General features: G+C 52.2%; 1 protein-coding gene across 2 annotated transcripts in view; it reads right to left on the bottom strand.

Annotated features, from left to right (window-relative positions):
• LOC128343240 (H-2 class I histocompatibility antigen, Q9 alpha chain-like) overlaps positions 1 to 17,507 on the bottom strand; it is a 61,071-nt gene that overhangs the window by 4,293 nt on the left and 39,271 nt on the right. For both annotated transcript variants that reach the window (XM_053291971.1, XM_053291970.1), the window contains exons 3-6: positions 12,836 to 13,111; positions 10,458 to 10,742; positions 9,667 to 9,753; positions 8,463 to 8,498 (exon numbers count right to left, since the gene is read on the bottom strand). In XM_053291971.1, coding sequence (XP_053147946.1) covers positions 8,463 to 8,498; positions 9,667 to 9,753; positions 10,458 to 10,742; positions 12,836 to 13,111 — 684 coding nt within the window. The remainder of the gene's footprint in view (positions 1 to 8,462; positions 8,499 to 9,666; positions 9,754 to 10,457; positions 10,743 to 12,835; positions 13,112 to 17,507) is intronic.

The following is a 17,507-nucleotide window of genomic DNA, read 5'->3' as shown; positions in this document are numbered from 1 at the left end:
TCCCCGAGGTTTGGAATGCGCTCCCTAGTGAAATAAGAGCCTCCCCAGCTCTGACATCCTTTAAAAAGTCCTTAAAGATGCATTTCTTCACCCAGGCTTTTAACTGATATTGTTTTGATTGTTTTGAATGTTATTTTTAGAATATTGTTTTAAAATTTTAAAATTGTGTTTTATTCTTGCTTTTAAATTTTTGTTTTGTTTTGGTTTTGTTTTTAATTCATGTTTTACTTTTTTAATCTTGTTGTAAACCGTCCAGAGACGTAAGTTTTGGGCGGTGTAAAAATATGATAGATAGATAGATAGATAGATAGATAGATAGATAGATAGATAGATAGATAAATCCATCATGCACTACAGCTAAGGAGCAGCCTGGAAGATCTCTAACTTGTCCAACCCCACAGAGGCAGAGAAGAGCCCCTAGAGTGGTTCCTCCAAATGCACTGTGGGCGTTGTTTGGAGAAGGGCTGGAATTCAAGGGTTTCCTTTTCAGTTCTCCTTTTTCATGCCATGACCACCTTCCCTTCCCAGTCAGCCCACCGTTCACCTCAACTGGCACATGTGGGTGGCCCAGAGATTCCCAGGAAGCAGCCTCTGAGCCCTGCCTCAGGTCTGGGGCTCTTGCAGGTCAGGCTTTGCCATCTCCACCCTGGGGTCCAGAGGCGTATCTAGGGAAAATAGCGCCTAGGGCAAACACTGAAATTGCGCCCCCTGTCCAAGCATCTGACACCCATCTTTCAGATAACTTTACCATAATATCAGCACAAAAATACAAGTCAAGCTTGTTAATCTTTTAATATTTCAAAAACTATTTAGCAGTGGATGTGGCCAGACCAAAAAATGCTGGAAAACTACAAATTTCAGTATGTGGGGGCTCATGAAATACCCAAATACTATGTGGAGATGTACCTGGAAAACTAAACAGAAGTGCCTGTCTAATTCTCCACTATGCATTGTAGCATCACCATTACATAAGTTTTAAAAATCAATTATCCTATATAATAAAAGGCTAAGTGAGTGGCCGTGGCTTTGGAACGTTGGGGATCTGCGTCCCTGCCTCCCTGGGCTGTTCTGGGCCTGCGCAAAGCGCAGGCCCAGAAGAGCCCAAGGGACACAGGACCTCAGACACCAGTGTCCCACAGCCACGGGCGGCCATTAGCCGGTGTGTGGCGGCGGGGGAAAGTGGCCGAGGCGGCGGCGGAGCCGCCGCCTCAGCCATGAGCTGCGGCACGGCGAGAGGAGGCCGAGGCAACCAGAAGCGGCCACCCTGAAAAAGGCGAGGGCAATGGCGGCGGGGGAAGACCGAGACGGGGGACAGGGAAGCTGGGCGAGGTGGCGGCGAAGCCGCCAACGAGGCCCCCGCCCGCTCACAGCCGTCGCCGCCGCCTGCTCACCCGCCCTCCCAGCTGCCCAAAATGAAGCTGGGCGAGGTGGCGGCAAAGCCGCCAACGAGGCCCCCGCCCGCTCACAGCCGCCGCCGCCGCCTGCTCACCCGCCCTCCCAGCTGCCCAAAATCACCTTCCCCGCTCCCCCCCCCCAAAAGATTAAGGGCCAAAATGGCCCATGAGAAGGTCGCCGCCCCCGCCTATCGCCCTCCCAGCTGTTGAAGACCACCTTACCCGCTCCAGCCCGAGGGAAAAGAGAGGAGCTCACGAGCAGAGCTCCTCTCTGTGCTAAGTCACTGCTCAAACTGCCGCTATGGACGCAAAGGATGCCTATTGCGTCCATTGCGACAGTATAGGCAGCAGCTTAACACAGAGAATAGCTCTGTTTCCGAGTTCCTCTCTTCTCCTTCGGGCTGGAGCGGGTAAGGTGGGCTCCGGCAGCTGGGTGCGCGGGAGGGCGATAGGCGGGGGCGGCCACCTTCTCATGGGCCATTTTGGCCGTTATTCATCCACCCCCCCCAAAAAAAAAGTAAAAGCAAAATAAGGAAGAACAAAAACAGAGACAACAACAAAACAAAAAACAACAAGAGAGAGGGGACAAGGGGGGGGGGAAGAGACAGAAAGAGAGAGAGAGAGACAGAAGAGACGGGATAGAAAGCTAGCGCCCGTTATCATAACGGGCTTTAAAATACTAGTTATTATTATTACCCATAGCCCCTTTGGGGGGCTTCCTAAAGGCTGGGGTTTTTTTTGCAAAGATTCCCCCTCACCCCGCTGGCCTCTAGGGCCTCGCAGGGACCATTTGAGCATGTGCAGTGGCCGTTTTTAAAAATAATCTTTTCTATTTTTTAAAAGGCCACTGAAAACAAAATGGACACCGCACATGCTCAAATGGCCTCTGCAAAGCCTGGCATGACACAGAGCCTCACAGAGGCCATTTGAGCATCACAGTGGCCATTTTGTTTTTGGCAGCCATTTTTAAAAAAAGAATTAATTTTACAAGATGGCGCCCCCCTTCAAGTGGCGCCCGGGGCACGTGCCCTGCCTGCCCTACCCCTAGATACGCCCCTGCTGGGGTCCAAGTGGTATCCCTCTTGTGATCTGTAGCATTTCTCCTTTGCCACAACATCCAGCCATGAAAAGCCTTCCCCATCTCAGTTGGTTCTTAGATAACTGACTGGCTTATCCAGTTGCTGTGTTTTATATATAACGCTGCCAGTATATTGTGTCTGGAACTTCCAATAATTTGCAAAAAGACAAAAACTGGCTGCTGCTGCTTGCCCTCATGCTCTCCTTGCTCCCCATTGGATGAATGGTTGTGATGTCACGGAATGTTTGCAAAGATTTGAATTTGTCAGAAGTGCAAGATGCAAATGCACTGCTTCTGGGGGCAAACTGAACATCAGTTTGGCTGGCGGAAAACACTCAGGGAGGGACAAGAGAGGATTATTTGCCATGCAAGCAGGGAGGGAAGTTGAGTAGGCCACATACGGACACCTGAACAGCATGGTATGTGATGACCTCATGCACTGCAATCCAAGATGGCGGCCACACAGAAAGTGGGCAGATTAGTTCTTCCCTGTACTGCTCCTTTCTAAGGAAAACAGCTGCTGGCAAGGCCTGATCAGGCTCTGCCATGGCAAATAGCAGTCACTGAGAAGGAGGGAGATCTAAATGGGGGAAAGCCAATTTAGCTGCTGCTTTTCATTGGCGGGTGGGGAACAGACATTGGCCAAGCCACACCTTTAAAAGTGTGTGTAGTTATTTGGTCCTGGGAAGCAGGGAGTTGGGGAAAGGGACTAGTGGAGGGAGGCTGCTCAGGGTACTTTTCTGGGACTTTTTTGGGGACTCTGCCAGGGAGGGAGGGAGGGAGGGTCTCTCTGCAGGCAGCAATCAAGCTGACAGGGAGGAGGAGGAGGAGGAGCTGGAAGGGCTGCAGAAGAAGCTGGAGAGGAGAGGAGGGTGAAGAAACTCCTGCCTTTGTGACCCTTGATATTTTCTCCCTCCATTTGGCCAAGCAAGCAAGAAGCCGGGAGTGGGGGTGGGAGGGCTGAACAGAGGTGCACTGAGGTGATTTGGGAGCCTGGAGCTAAAGGCCTTTGGAGGCATCATCCCCCTGCGCGCGCGCACACACACACACACACACAAACAGTGACACACGCAGTATTAACACGAGGGTTCTTGAGGGCCCAAACAGCAACGGAACTCACAAGAGTGTAAGAATATAAAACAGGGATATTTATGCAACTACTAGTGTGTTTAAGCCCGTTATAATAACGGGCGCTAGCTTTTACCCTCCCTTTATTTATTTTTCCTTTTTTTGGTTTAATCTTTCTGTTTGTTTCTTTATCTCTCTGTCTCTTACTCTCTTTACTGTTTTCCTGTATCCCCCCCCCCTTTTTTTGTGTTTTGCTATTTCTTCTCCCTTGCGTTGTTCTAACATATTCATGAATTTTTATTTTTATTTTTGGTTTAAGTAATTTTGTGTATTTCTCCCCCCTCTGCCCTCATAGTATTTATTTATACACCACTGTGAGTGGAAAGGAACTCTCTCTGCTTGTGAGGGCTCCCCTGTCGGCTGGTGTGCTGTCTCCCCTCAGGGAGTTGTGACTGCAGCCTGATATCATGGTTCTCGTTAGTAAATTTTGACAATGTGGTGACAGTCATCATCAACGTGCTGTGCTCTGTTAAGCTTGCTAAATAAAAGATCAAAGTTTGCTCCACTGTGAGTGGAGAAGCACTTTCTCTGGTTCTGAGGGCTTCCCTGCCGGTTGGTGTGCTGACTCCCTTCAGGGAGTTTAGACTCCTGGCAGTATTTGGTTGTAAATCACTAATAGAAAGCCACTCCTGGATGTTATGAGCTAATTTTGGCAATGAAGAGCCAGAAATAAGCGTCCTGTTTTGCTCTCGGAATAATCTCCTCTAACGGTGAAGTGAAGACCGTTAGTGAACTCGGCTGCTGCGTGCAGCCATTATTTCTGCAGGCTGTTTTCCCGCCCTTAGTTGGAAGGGGTGGGGGGGAATTTCGCAATATGTGATTGGTTGGCCGGGGAAAGGGGCTTACTGTGTTTACTTACTTGCTTGTGCAACTGTGTGTTATGGCAGCCCGCCCTCCCAAGTCCTCCTTTCCACCACCCCCTGACACGGACGGCCATTTTCTTTTAAATATTATCAAGAATGACTAAAAGGGCTAAAATGCCCCATTAAAATGCCCCCGCGGCTGCCGCCGCCAACCAGCCACCCCCCCTCCAAGCAAAAACCCACACTCCCGCGTTTTAGGGCCAAAACGGCCCATGAGCATTCCCCCGGGGCTCCCGCTGCCAAACTACCGCCAGCCCTCCCAGCTGCCCAGACCTCTCCTCCCCGGGAGCACGTCCTAAGATCGCTTGCATGACCAATGTAGAGAAGGAGAGAGGAGCGCTCGTGCAGAGCTCCTCACTCCTTAAAGCCTCTTCCTGCACTGCCGCTTTGGCCGAAAAGGACGCAATAGGCGTCCTTTTCGGCCAAAGCGGCAGTGCAGGAAGAGGCTTTAAGGAGGGAGCTGCTCTGCACGCGAGCTCCTCTCTCCTTCTCTACGTTGGTCATGCAAGCGATTTTAGGACGTGCTCCCGGGGAGGAGAGTTGTGTTGGTAAGCAGGTTTTGGCAGCTGGGAGGGCAGGCGGGCGGTTGGCGGCGATAGCCACGTGGGCATTCGGGGGCATTTTCAAGGGCCGTTTTGGTCCTTAAACGTGGGGGTTTAAAGCTTGGAGAGGGGGGCGGACGGTTGGCGGCGACAGCCGCGGGGGCATTTTAATGGGGCATTTTAGGCCTTTTAGTCGTCCTTCGCAATATTTAAAAGAAGATGGCCGGCCGTGTCTGGGCGGCCGTGTCTTTTTGGGCCGTTCTGAGCACGCGCATGCTCAGAACAGCCCAAAAAGACACGGGCAGCACGACCGCACGCCCAAGCATTTTATGGTATAGGATGCACTAGCAGAAACATTTCAACACACAGCTTAACATATTCCTTTCCCACATATTTCTTTCCCTGCTCCCCTCACAGTCTTTAGAGCACCCAGCACAGTTCACCATCGCACTCAGCCGCCTGGCACAGTGTGGGCCCAGGGTGTGGCGAACACACACCACCCAGGACAGACTAAAGAGGATTGTGGGGCCCTGGAGCTGAATATCTGGCTGGCAGCAGTGACAAGAAATCCATCCAATGGGAAGTGGGGGAGGTGGAGAGCAGCACCTCCTCCAAGGGTTGCCTTGATTGGTTCTCCTTTTTGCCCCAGGAAACAGCCGATTCGCTCTCTGCTATTTGGCTCCTGATTGTGCTCAGAGCTCTTTGCCCGGTGAATCTGAATTCGACTGGAGAGAGCAGATCTGAGCAATTGTAGGTCAAGAAATGGCAGACTGGTCTCTGGGGTCACTTGGGGAGACCGCCTGATGTCTGCTCTGGGTTCCCTCAGCTGACTCTATGGCTGCAATGGAGACATCAAGGACTCCACTGGGAGGGAGAGCAGGTCTTGGGGTAACGAGCATGATTTTGCTAAGCTGGGGCTGCTTTGGTTTGCATTTGGATGGGTGACTATATGTGAGTGCTGCAAGGCATTCCCCTTAGGGGAAGCAACCCTAATGCAGTGTTCAGTGCATCTGCAGGCTTGTCTGAGGAAGGTCCCAGGTTCTACCGCTGGCCCCTCTAGCAGGGCTGGGAGAGATTCCTGCATAAAACCTCCTTGGAGAGATGCTGTCAGTCAGCATAGGCAGTCCTGAGCTAGAAGGACCGTCTCCCTTGGCAGAAGGCAGCTTCCTGTATCTCTGAGGTCAGTGCATGGTGAATAACCAGAGGAGGTTCCAGCTCTGCAGGATTAGCAAACTGCCCCTGACCTCTTGCAACAGAATTCCTAAAACGACTGCATCTGTCTAAGTGGGGTGTGTGGCCATGGGGTGTGGCTGTTGGGGTGGGCATGGCCATGGGGGCCACGCAGTGTGTGGAGAGCGCCTGGATGTCTCAATTTGGAACTACCCACTAATTGGGGAGATCTGGGTGGGGGAGACATGGAGTGGAAGCGGGGGGGGGGGGAGGTAAAAGAAGGCTCCTCCAAAGCATCAGCAGGAAGGGGGCAGGGGGCAGAGGCCAGCGGATGGGTGGGTGGGTGTGGAGCAGCAAGACCCAAAAGGGGAAGGTCTTTGAAATCCACACCCAGAGCTGAACTCCTAGGAAGCTGCCTTAGACCAAGCCGAGCTCAGCATTATCTACACTGACTGGCAGCGAATGGCTCTCCAGGGTTTCAGGCAGGGCTCCTTCCCAGCCCTACCTGGAGATGCCACAGATTGAGCCTGGGGCCTTCTGTGTGCAAAGCAGATGCTCTACCCCTGAACCACAGCCCCATCCCCTCAGAGGGGAATCTTAGAGCAGGCAGTGAGCTCACATGGAGTCACCCCTCCAAATGCAAACCTGGTCAGACCCTGCTTAGCAAAGGGGCCATTCACACTCCCTACCACAAGACTGGCTCTTCTCCCCCGGAGGAGGAGTGGTGCTCATGGGCTGCGAGCCTCTGCTCACTCAGGACACCCCCTGCCTAGAGGGCTCTCTTCCCCCACTTTCCTCTCTGCTCTTTCCTAACTGCTGCTGCTGCATTAGAGGCCACCCTTCCGCTCTCTGTCTCTGTGCCATTTATAGCCGTTTCCAGACATGGGAATATCCCCTTGGAACACGGAAGCTCTTTGCCTGCTGCTATCTGGCTAGATCACAGGGCTCCCTTTTGCACAAGGCAGCAGCTTTACCACTGATGGGCTTGCAATGCTGTTTCCTTCCTCCAGGTGCTGTTATGCAGCGCCACCTGCTGGCGATTTGCTGGAAATCCTTGATGAAAATCATGTCTTTTGAGACCACTTTAAAGCTAGTTCAATTTTCATCATGCATGAAGGAAATAAATAGTATGAACAGCCTGCTGGAAAACACTATCGCGTTGTGCAAAAGAGAGATATGTACATAGTACTGAGGAGAGGTAAACATCAACAGCTTCCATTTTAAAATGGAGCATTTCTGTATCTAGAAATACTCTATAACAATGTTTCTGAACCTTGGTTCCTCAGATGTTGTGGGACTACGACTCCCATCATCCCCAGACATTACCTTTGTGGCTGAAAATGATGGGAGTTGTAGTCCCACATCATCTGGGGGCCCAAGGTTAAGAAATCCTGCTCTATATTTGGAACAGGATGAGGCTCCTTATGACCCCCAGACACACTGAGCAGCCTGGCCATTTATGTTTATGTCATAGAGCTGGCTTACTCAAACCCCTTAATCTGGGGCAGGGGAGTTTTGTGGCTGTCAGCAGCAGCTCCTCTGTGGCCTTCAGGGCCCTCTGAAGTACTCTGGATCCTCACACACTTCTCAGCTGCTCTCTTTATTCATTCTTATTCTCCTTCCCTGCTTTGCAGAAGAGCCTCCCAAGGGACTAAACAAACTTCAAAGCATCATAAATCACAGAAATAAAATAGATATTTCAAAAATAACACATCAGCAGTAACACAGAACCAAAGAGAAGGGAACCCTCTCTCTCCACCAGCCAAGGTCAAGGGAGCTGCCTTCCAATGGCGAGAAGGGAAGAGGCAGCTCAAACTTCCTGGGGGAGGGAATTCCAGAGCCTGGGGGCAGCTACAGAAACGGCCCCGCCCCAAATACTCAGTGGGCCTTGGCATGCAAATTAGGCCCTCCCCAGCAAACCCCAACAGGCAGACAGAAGCCTATGGGAGCAGGTGATCCTGAAGACACCCTGGACCCAAACCATATAGGGCTTTGAAGGTGAGAAGCTGCACCCAGAACTGAACCCAGCAAGAAATGGGGAGCAAAGTGGGAGTCATCGGCCCCACGGAAGTGGGGCCCAACATTAACTTGGCACTGGGCAGCAGCATTCTGCACCTGTCACATTTATGAAACAGAAATGCTGGCTGATATCCAAGCCAAATTACTCTTGAATAGTCCTACTGAAATTGTCATATAGTATAACTCCTCTCTATAGTGCTATGGAGTAATTTATGATGTTGGACACTGCTTTTCCATTCAGTCTTGCAAAGAAGAAGGAGACACTCACCTGGTGCTGCTTTGTAGTCTCTCTTTTGTCGTTTCTCTACAGAGACAGAATCAGAAAGTCAGAGCTGAACGTAACACAGAGATCATCCAATCCCACCCTTTGCAGAGAGGCAGGGCTCAGATCCTAAATCCCCCCCGGGGAGGAGCAAGGTTGGAGAGGGCTCCGGGACAGAAATCAAAGAAGGGCCCTTGGGTCCCACTCCCGGGGTCCCTGCCTCCTCCTTCCTCCTCCCTCTCCCCAGTATATTTGCTGCAAAAGAACATGAACCGACATGCAGTGGAATTTCTGGATTGGAGCCTTGTATACAACAATTCCCTGATACAGCTTACAGCTAATCTAAACACTAGTGTGTAAAGGGTTATCCAGTAAAGGCAGCCCCATTCCTAATTAATGTTTTATGTAGGGGAGAGTGAAGGAAACCAAGAAAAAACATTACTATGGTTTTACCCTGTTCTTAAGAAAGGACAGGATTCAAAAAGGGTCCCTAATCTTCTTTAACCGAAGATCTTTTTAGCTGTGTCTCAGTTTCCGGATGGAAGGGGGAGCTGGAGGAGTGTCAGGCAGCATCCTCTCCCTTCTGCTATTTTCTGTGACTGGTTGGCCGATGCTCAGCAATATTTCCTTTGCTTTTGAGCCTCTCAGGCTGAGGGAGAGGTGGGTTCAACCTGAGCACTGGTCAGCCAGTCAGGAGGAAGGAGGGATGCTGCCTGACACTCCTGCCTGTTTCCTCCTGGGAAGGAACGTTCTTATTTGAAGCCTTTAATCAGGAGACAGCAGCATGTCAATTGATCAGGGAGGTGGGAGATGGAGAGCAAAAGCAAGCTAGTCTGTGCTTAATCTCCAGGGGGAACGATCCTAGACATTTCCGCAACAATTGTTACTGGCAAAGTTCAGATGGCTTTCCTAGTCTCATCCCCAAGCCTGCTCTGCTCCAATGTAACTCAGTTGCCTCTGGGCCTTCATTCTGAGACACTGGAGGAGAACTCAGAGCAGCATCTGAAGAACTGGGCTGGGTAGGGGGAGGCAGCTGTGGGAGCACAGAAGTGAAGTGCCCTCCTCACTTGCCTATGCATGGAAATGATTGGAGGATATTGCACCATCTGCATGGTATATTACCCAGAATGAAAAGGCAGTTCTCTGCCCCAAGGAGCTCACAATCTAAGCACACACATGACCCAGTAAATGCACTCAAGAGGTTACTTACTGATGTAGAGGACAATGCCAGTCACCAACAGAACAGCAGCTGCCACTGCCAAGATGGCCCCCACAATGACTCCCACAGGCAGAGAGGCTGAAAGGGGACAAACACACACTGACTGACTCAGAGGGCAGCAGTTCTCCCCGGCCCCAGCAGAGACCCTTTAACTGGAGAGACGCCAAGCACTGCACTTAGGAGCCACTCCCCATGCAGATCCCTGGGCTACGGCCCCCACCCCCTGGACTGCCCTGGATAGAGCAGGAGTCCCTCTCCAGGGAGGCCCCCCAGAGCCCAGCCTCCAAGTCCTTCAGGGAGGCTTGCAAAGCCTCGTCATTGAGAAAGGCCTGGACTTGCCTCATCTCCATTTTATCCCCCATTCAAGCCATCCTGCATAGCCAGAATACCTGCAGGTTTCTTCCTCTGGCTTCCAAGGGCCACTCAGCCCCACCCCCTTGGTACTGGTGGCCACATCCCTCCTCCAGCCTTGACCGGCTTCTTTGCACCCCAAGATACACTCGGGGGCCTTCTGGGAGCTGCCTATGTAGCCTCTGATGCTGCTGAAGCTGTTTGCCTGGGGTAGAAACCATGGGCTGCCTGGCAGAGAAGGATCTCCAGCCCATCCCTGCCAGCCTTGCATGTCACCTCACTGTGATGCGGCTGAAGCGGTTTCTTCTGGGATTCCCCTCCTTCCTCCATGGTAAAAAAAAATCACTCCCCATAACCTACCAAGGACCCCTTACCCCCGTCTCTGGCAAACCAGCCAGGCCCCCCCTGACCCTCCCTCCTCGGTGTCTCACCAGAGTCCTCCCAGACGAAGTCCCCAGGCTTCTCCAGGCTGTCGTGCCTTATGCGGCACCGGTAGCGGTCTCTGTCCTTGGGGTCCATCTTAATGCTGAGCCAGGTGTGGTAGGTCCCATCTGAGTTGGGGCTGACACTCTCACGGAGCGTGTCCTCAGTCCAGACTTCCCCGTCCTTCATCCAGTCGATGTCGATCTCCTTGGGGTAGAAGCCGTGGGCCTGGCAAATGTGGGTCTCCATGCCGTCACTGCCTGCCTTGCGTGTCACCTTCACTGCTGGGGGCTCTGTGGAAATGACACCCTTAGTCTGTGTGGAGGTACTAGCAGCTTTCTATCGGCTGGTGGGACGGAGGCTACAGTGCAGCAGTTCCAGGTGGGGCATAGAACCCCTGGGGGTACTTTTAAGGGGGACTCAGAGGAGCCCTCCCCACCTCCCAAGCTCACCAACCAGAGAAGAGAGTGCAGCTCCATGGCCTCCTGAGCAGAGGATTGGGCTACTACAGTGAGAAGAGTCACATCCAGAGGAAGTGATTTTTGAGATGTGCTGTTGAAATTAGTGAGACAAACTCATTTCTCTTATTTTCAGCGGGAGGACTCGTGCGTCACTTAGTCTGGATATAAGCCAGGGACGGTCTCATGACTGCAATAAGTATGTCTTTGTGTACTCACAGATCAAGAATCTCTATGGGGCACCTGTGCTGACTGTTTCAGACAGAAGGGGTACACTAGTTTAAAAAGGCTTATACTCCTGCCGTAGTACAAGCGGAGAAAAGGACCCCACATTCTGGTATCATTTTCTACCTCCACACCCATGGATTGGGTAGCCTACAACTGCAGCATCCCCAAGAGATGAAACCCTCCAGAGAAGGGGCCTCCACAGCATCCTTCCACATCTGGTTATGTTGGAAAATGCTCAAAAGGAGGAAACTAGCACGATTCTCTGAACTGCCCAGCAAACTCCTTCAGGACTTTGGGGTGAATATCTTCAGCCCCCTTCATGGCTGAGTTAGTTCAGATTCCTCCAAAATGAAAGGCCGTAAACCAATCAGAATACTGACAGACCTTGGAGCAGAGGGAGGGATACAGGAAGAGCAGTTCTTTGGTGCCCTAGAAGGATGGAGAGACCCCCCTTGTCCTTCCTTAATCTGTACTTTGGCCACGTCCACATGTCTGGTGGGCTAACATTATCCACCATTTGCATGTGTTCCCAGTCACTGAATACAAAAACCCAGAAATGAGTTGCAGATACAGGTTAATTTGGCACTTGATTGGGAATTCAGCCGATCTGAATCCTGGCTAATGATCCCAGTCAAGTGCCATTTTTAAGCAGGATCCGCAGCACTTTCCCAGGTTTTTCCTATCAGTGATCACTAGTGTGTGTGACTGGCAGAGCTCAGGCTATGCTGGATAAGATTAGTCCAACAGTCATGTGAGCATGGCCTTTGTTTTTATTTAAATGAAGCTTAATATTCATTTTAGTTTATAATGTTTAATTGTTTTTAAAGAGGGGACATTGTCAAGGATTTTTATACTTCCTACAGGATACACACTTTTTTAGGAAAGGAAAAGATGGAACTTTCACAGGAGCAATCGCTTCAAGGTACTCTGTTTTTAAAAAACCTGCTTCTTGCCGGATGCATCACTACTACTACAAAAATTCTCAAAGTGTTTTACATAGAAAAACCACTAATAAATAAAGATCCTTCATGCCCTGGCCCCAAAGGGCTCCCAATCTAAAAAAGAACCGTAAGGTAGAGACCAGCAACAGCCCCTGGAAGAATAATGCTGCGCTGCTGGGACTGGATAGGGACACAGTTGCTCTTCTCCCCGTTCAATACCACTTTTAAAAAGGCCTCTTTGCTCAGGGAGCAGCCTTAAACCGGAAGCCTAAGTGTCCCACCTAAGAGGGTGGAAACCCTGTTCAGCCTGAAGGCTGAATGCCAACGAGAGCTGCACATGGCCCCCTCAGTCCCCACCTGCAAAACAGACTGATCACGTGACTCTGCTGGCTTGGTTTCTGAGTGACTAGAGTGGACTGTACTACTTGAGGCTACAAGCGGGGGGGGGGCAGGGGAAGGGACGGAGTATGCTTTCCACTGTGTGGTTTAAAAAAATAAATAAATCAAAAACATTTCCCTGAAGGAGAGAATGAGAGGGCCGTCTAGGGCCGGCTGTGTGTCCCTCCCTGCAGGGCTAGTTTTCTCCTTCCAGGAAACGGTTTGATTTTGTGTGATTTCCAGAATGGGATTTCCCCTCAGCTCTGGCCGTAGCTGGTACCGCCTGCTCTGCCCCCCCCCCAGTCAGTCTAGGAGGAAAAGAGCGCAGGTGGTGGTGGGGGGAGAGCAGCACCACGGGGAGGGGGAGGTGCCCCCCCTCACCTCTCCTCAGCAGCGTCTCCTTCCCGTAGTCCAGGTACTTCCGCAGCCACTCAATGCAGATCTCCTCCAGGTACGCCTTCTGCCCCTGGGCAATGGCTGGCTCAGCCTCCCACTTCCTCTTGGTCACTTGGGCTCCCAGGTCGGCTGCCGTCCAGGTGAGGGTCTCCTTGTCCAAGCTGAGGAAGTCCCTCCCGTCGTAGCCATACTGCAGATACCCTCCTCTGGGCCCGTCTTCGCCCACCTCGCAGCCGTACATCCACTGCCAGGTGTGAAGCCCTGAAAGTAAGAGACGCAGAAGGGGGGGGCGGGGTGAGTCCGGGTGAGGCGGCCAGGCTGAAGGGCGGGGGGGGGGGGCGCTCCTCCTCGGGGGCCTCGTCCCGGCTGAAGGGGGCGTTGGGTTGGGCTGCGACGCTGGGTGTGGCCCGCCCAGGCATGTCCGGCGGGGCTGGTTGTGCCCGAGGCCAGCGAGGCTCCAGGCCGCCCCCAGTCCAGGGCCCAGAAAAGGCGTGGGGGGGGGAGGAGGGGAGCAGCTGGGGACCCGACAGGAGACGAGAAGGGAGGAACCGTGACTCTCCCCCTCCTGCTTCGTCCAAAGGGCGGTGGAGGCAGCGCTTTCCCTCCCCCCCCCGCCAGGGAAGTCTCAGCCTCTGCAGCCCCCTCCCCCAAAAAACTATCAAAGGTGGGGAAAGAAGAAGAAGAAGAAGGGGGCTTGCAGTGGGGAGAGCGCCCCCCCCGCCCACTTCCCCCCTATTCCAGGCAGGTGGTGATGTCAGACTTTATCAGGGGGCCACTCCTCAAGCGCCCCCTCCCTGCCCTCCTGCCCATCCAGGGTTCCTGACGGAGAAGCAGGTTCTCCATCGCCAGTAGTTGTGAGTCAGTGTCGACTCGGCAGCCTTGAGAGACGCTCCTGCCTGAGAACTGCGGGGAGGAGGAGCAGCGCCTGTTCCTAGGTCGGAATGAATGGTGGCGTGTCACTTTGGGGGCTCTAGAAAAAGGAAATGAGGACGAGGGAGGGAGAGATGCCCAGAGCTCAGTGCAGCTGACTGGCGTCTGGAGCCCCCCCTCCAAAGAGAGCCCCCCCTTTCCCCTTTGACTCTCCCCACCTCCTCTTGTCCCCCACTGACTCTACTGGCCCAGCCCCTCTGGGGGATTCAGGGTTTGGGCAGGTCAAGTAAATAAAACAAGACGTGAAGAATATTTCGTTTTAAATAAAGCTTGTGACCAGGAATCTCAGTTTTCCTCTTTCTTTAATCCATGATTTTATCAGCAGAGCTAAAGCTAACTAATGCTCGGAGCAGAGGGAGGCAGAGCAACCCTTGGTGGACTCTCCTGCCCTTTGGAGGGGGTGTCTGTGGGAGGGAGGGAGTTTCAGTAAACACAAAGCCTCCCTTGGGCTGCTTTGGGACACCTCTTCCCCTCCGCCCCCATCCTTGAGCCTTTTCTCCTAAGAGAGTCGTGCAAAGACTCTAGTGAGGACTGGGACATTCTGGTTGACAATGTGTAGATAATTCCTCAGAGGCAGCCCCAGGGGCGAATGCCAAGGTAAATAGGTTGCACAGGATGCGGTGCAGCCTCTGCCTTAATTACTGTCACAACAGCCCTGCAAGGGAGGCCACAGTGGTTGCCATCCTACAGGTGAGGAACCGAAGCAACTGCGATCAGAGCAGGCATTTGAACTCCACCAACCAGGTATCTCCAGTTGCCTGTGCTCAGTGAGTGGAGGGTGCAAAGATCTTAACAGATATAGAACACACACATACATACAGTTGCTTAGAGATAAAGTTGTTGGTGCTGAATTCTATTTATGCTGAAAATAAACACCCATATAAAGCCCAGGTGCTAGTGTTCAAAAGACCTTCCCCTGGATGCCTTTCCAAGGCTTTGCTCTCAGCAAGGCCCAGCAACTCCTCTCAGGGGGCTCCTTCCAGTGGACAACCCCAGAAAGTCTGGTTCTTTTTGTCAGACCTGCCCACCCTCCACAGTGGGAGTGAGCAGGAGGCGGATTGTGCTGCCCCCTGGTGGACTGTGGGCTGCACTGCGAGAGGCAGCTGCCACTTCTGCTTCTCTCTCCCTTTCTCCCCCCAAGAGCCTCAGGCTGCCCTTGGTCTCCTCCCCCCATTCTTGCCTCACAAGCATTCCCATCCTTGCAAGCACTGGGGGCAGTGAGAGTGAAGGCCCAGCTGTGAGCAAATGGCCCAAGGCAGAATCTGGCAAGCAGGACATTCCCCACATGTTCCTCATCTAGCAGTTTGCTGCGCTGAGTTGGCTTTGTGGAAAAGGCGTTGTGTGACTCTGGGGCTGAGCGGTGGCTCCTGTCTGGGCTACTCCTTAAAGCATCTGCAAGGCTGGCCTGAGGCGCCTTCCTCGGCTGGACTCCCTGGAGCTGGCTGGATGACCAGAGGCACCTTGGGGAGGGGGAAAGGGGACCGGATCCTGCTGGGGTGCTGGATGCCTCTCCCTGTGCTGCACCCAGCCTGCCCACCTGCCACGCCTGTTTCCACCGCAGCAGCATTAATCACATTAATGGGAGGTGTGTGTGTGAGTGTGAGAGGGGGACGAACCCACCTGTTCTAAGTCTGCATGGCCCTTGGCTGTGATGCTGTGTGTTCAGGTGAGCCCTGGTTGCAACTCATTCCTCTTCCTGTTAAAACTGCATATGTGGGGTGGGGAAGAGGCTGCACCTCCTGGTCCCACCTTCTGACCGTGATGTGCCTGTGGGACAAACCCCGCTCTCCCCGCCGCTGGGTTCAGTGCATCCTCTGGCCACTCACTCACTGGCAGACAAGCCTCTGGCACTCATGGACACCCCCAGTCACCAAGCTGCCACCTTGTAGCACGGACTGCTGCCCCCACTTGCTTAGGAAGGTCCAATGTGCACCTGAGGGGGCCTTGGCCGGTGGGGGCAGCCCTACTCTCTCCCCATTCTGTTTACCGAATCTGGGGGGTGTTTCTTTGGGCCAGGACTGTCACATGCATGAGAACTAGTCACAGGGTATGTCTGAGGGTCCTCCTGCATGTTGGGTGAGCTTGGGTTTCTGCGTCTAATCCTTTGCCAGCATCTTAGAAAAAGGCAGACTGTAGTTCTACATTCACGCAGCTCACGCTTATGCATGTTTTTCTTGGAAGGAAGTCCCACTGTATTCAAGGGGCTTACTCCCAGGCAAGCATGCATAGGATCTTAGCCTGAATTTCTTTCACGTAGCCAGTGATATTTCTTCTGAGCGGACTTTGAAAGAAGAGATGAGAGGGACCGACAGGCTCTCCTGCTTCTCTCTCAGCCAGCCGTGGGACTCTCCAGCTCTAAGAGGGGACCAGCAGAGCTGCATAAGCCCGGACTACATCTAAGGGTGCTCTGAGGCTTGCCTGGTTCTTTGCCATCAACACTGAACCTTTTTACTAGTGGGAGTGGGTTGGGGGGACATGAGAACAGTTTATTATTAATAATCATCAAATGAACCAAGAGTTACACCCAAATCCTGGGGAGTGAGTATCTTGCAATTCCGTCTTCCCAAGGCTTTTGTCCGTCCCCCCTGATGCCAGGAGCCACTCGGGACTCTCCAGCTGCCCACCGGTGGAGGTCTTCCACCCCCAGCAATGAGAATAGTGGGGGCTGCTCTCCTGTTTGCTGGGTACCACACTCCAGGGAGGGGGGCTAGTTTTCCCCTATGGAAGAGCAGCTGGAGCAGCAGCAGCAGCAGCAAGATCTGTTAGGGGTTTTCCTGCGGTTTGATTACATTGGCTTTTGATTAATGTTTATTTTGACTACTGAGCTGCCTTGGATGGTCTCAGAGTGAGAAGGTCGGATAAAAAAGCCACTCCAAATAAAGGAAAAAAAAGCTTAGATGCTGATCATGTTATATTATCCTTGACTAAACCAGTTACTTCAATATGTGAGTATCTTATTAACACTGACTCCTTTCTAGTAAAACATCAGGCTATATAATTAAACTGAGCTGTGTGGCAAAATGCTGAGGACGAAACTAAAAGGAGGATTAAAGAACACTATTGCCTGGAAAGAGAAATGCATTCAACACTGAAGTACAGTATTTTATATCAGCTACATTTGATTAGCATTATGCTGAACTTGAGTTTCTCTCTTGAGAAAAAACCTGGAGGCTCTCAAGACATGGTTTTTTGTAAGTCTCTTAAGCTTGGGGCAAACGGCAGCAGTTAAAGGATCTTCTGTTCAGGTTTCTCTCCATAGAAAATGTCCCAATATCAATCTCTCAACAACAAAATTATATATTTATGACTAGGAAAGTCCTGGGAACACTGTAGGGAAAGCCTGTTGGAAAACTTCCTTTCACTTGCCTTGCATGCGATCCCAGCAAGCCACTGGGAAGAAGAGCTGCATTAGTCAATACTGTTAACGAAACCAAACCTCCTCCTTGTCTCTGTTTTGCAGGGCGGCCCAAGGTGTGGCAGTGCCTGAGGCAAGGGGCAAAATGCTGCCTTGCCCCACGGCCTTGGTGGGGCCAGCCCCTCTTCATAACCAACCCTTGCAAGCTCTGAAAGTGGCCCTGGGAACAGGGAGGAGGGAAGGGTCCCAGCACAGCCTCCTTTCTCCTAGCGCTGCTTGCAAGCTTTGCAAAGAGTGTGAGGAGAGATGCTGCCTGCAGGGCTTGCAAGGGTCAAATCAGTCCCCAACAGCAATTTATATATTGCTTTTCAA

This window comes from Hemicordylus capensis, chromosome 2, assembly GCF_027244095.1.
Source record: "Hemicordylus capensis ecotype Gifberg chromosome 2, rHemCap1.1.pri, whole genome shotgun sequence".
Lineage (NCBI taxonomy): Eukaryota > Metazoa > Chordata > Lepidosauria > Squamata > Cordylidae > Hemicordylus > Hemicordylus capensis.
This window is presented reverse-complemented; position numbering and strand designations above follow the sequence as displayed.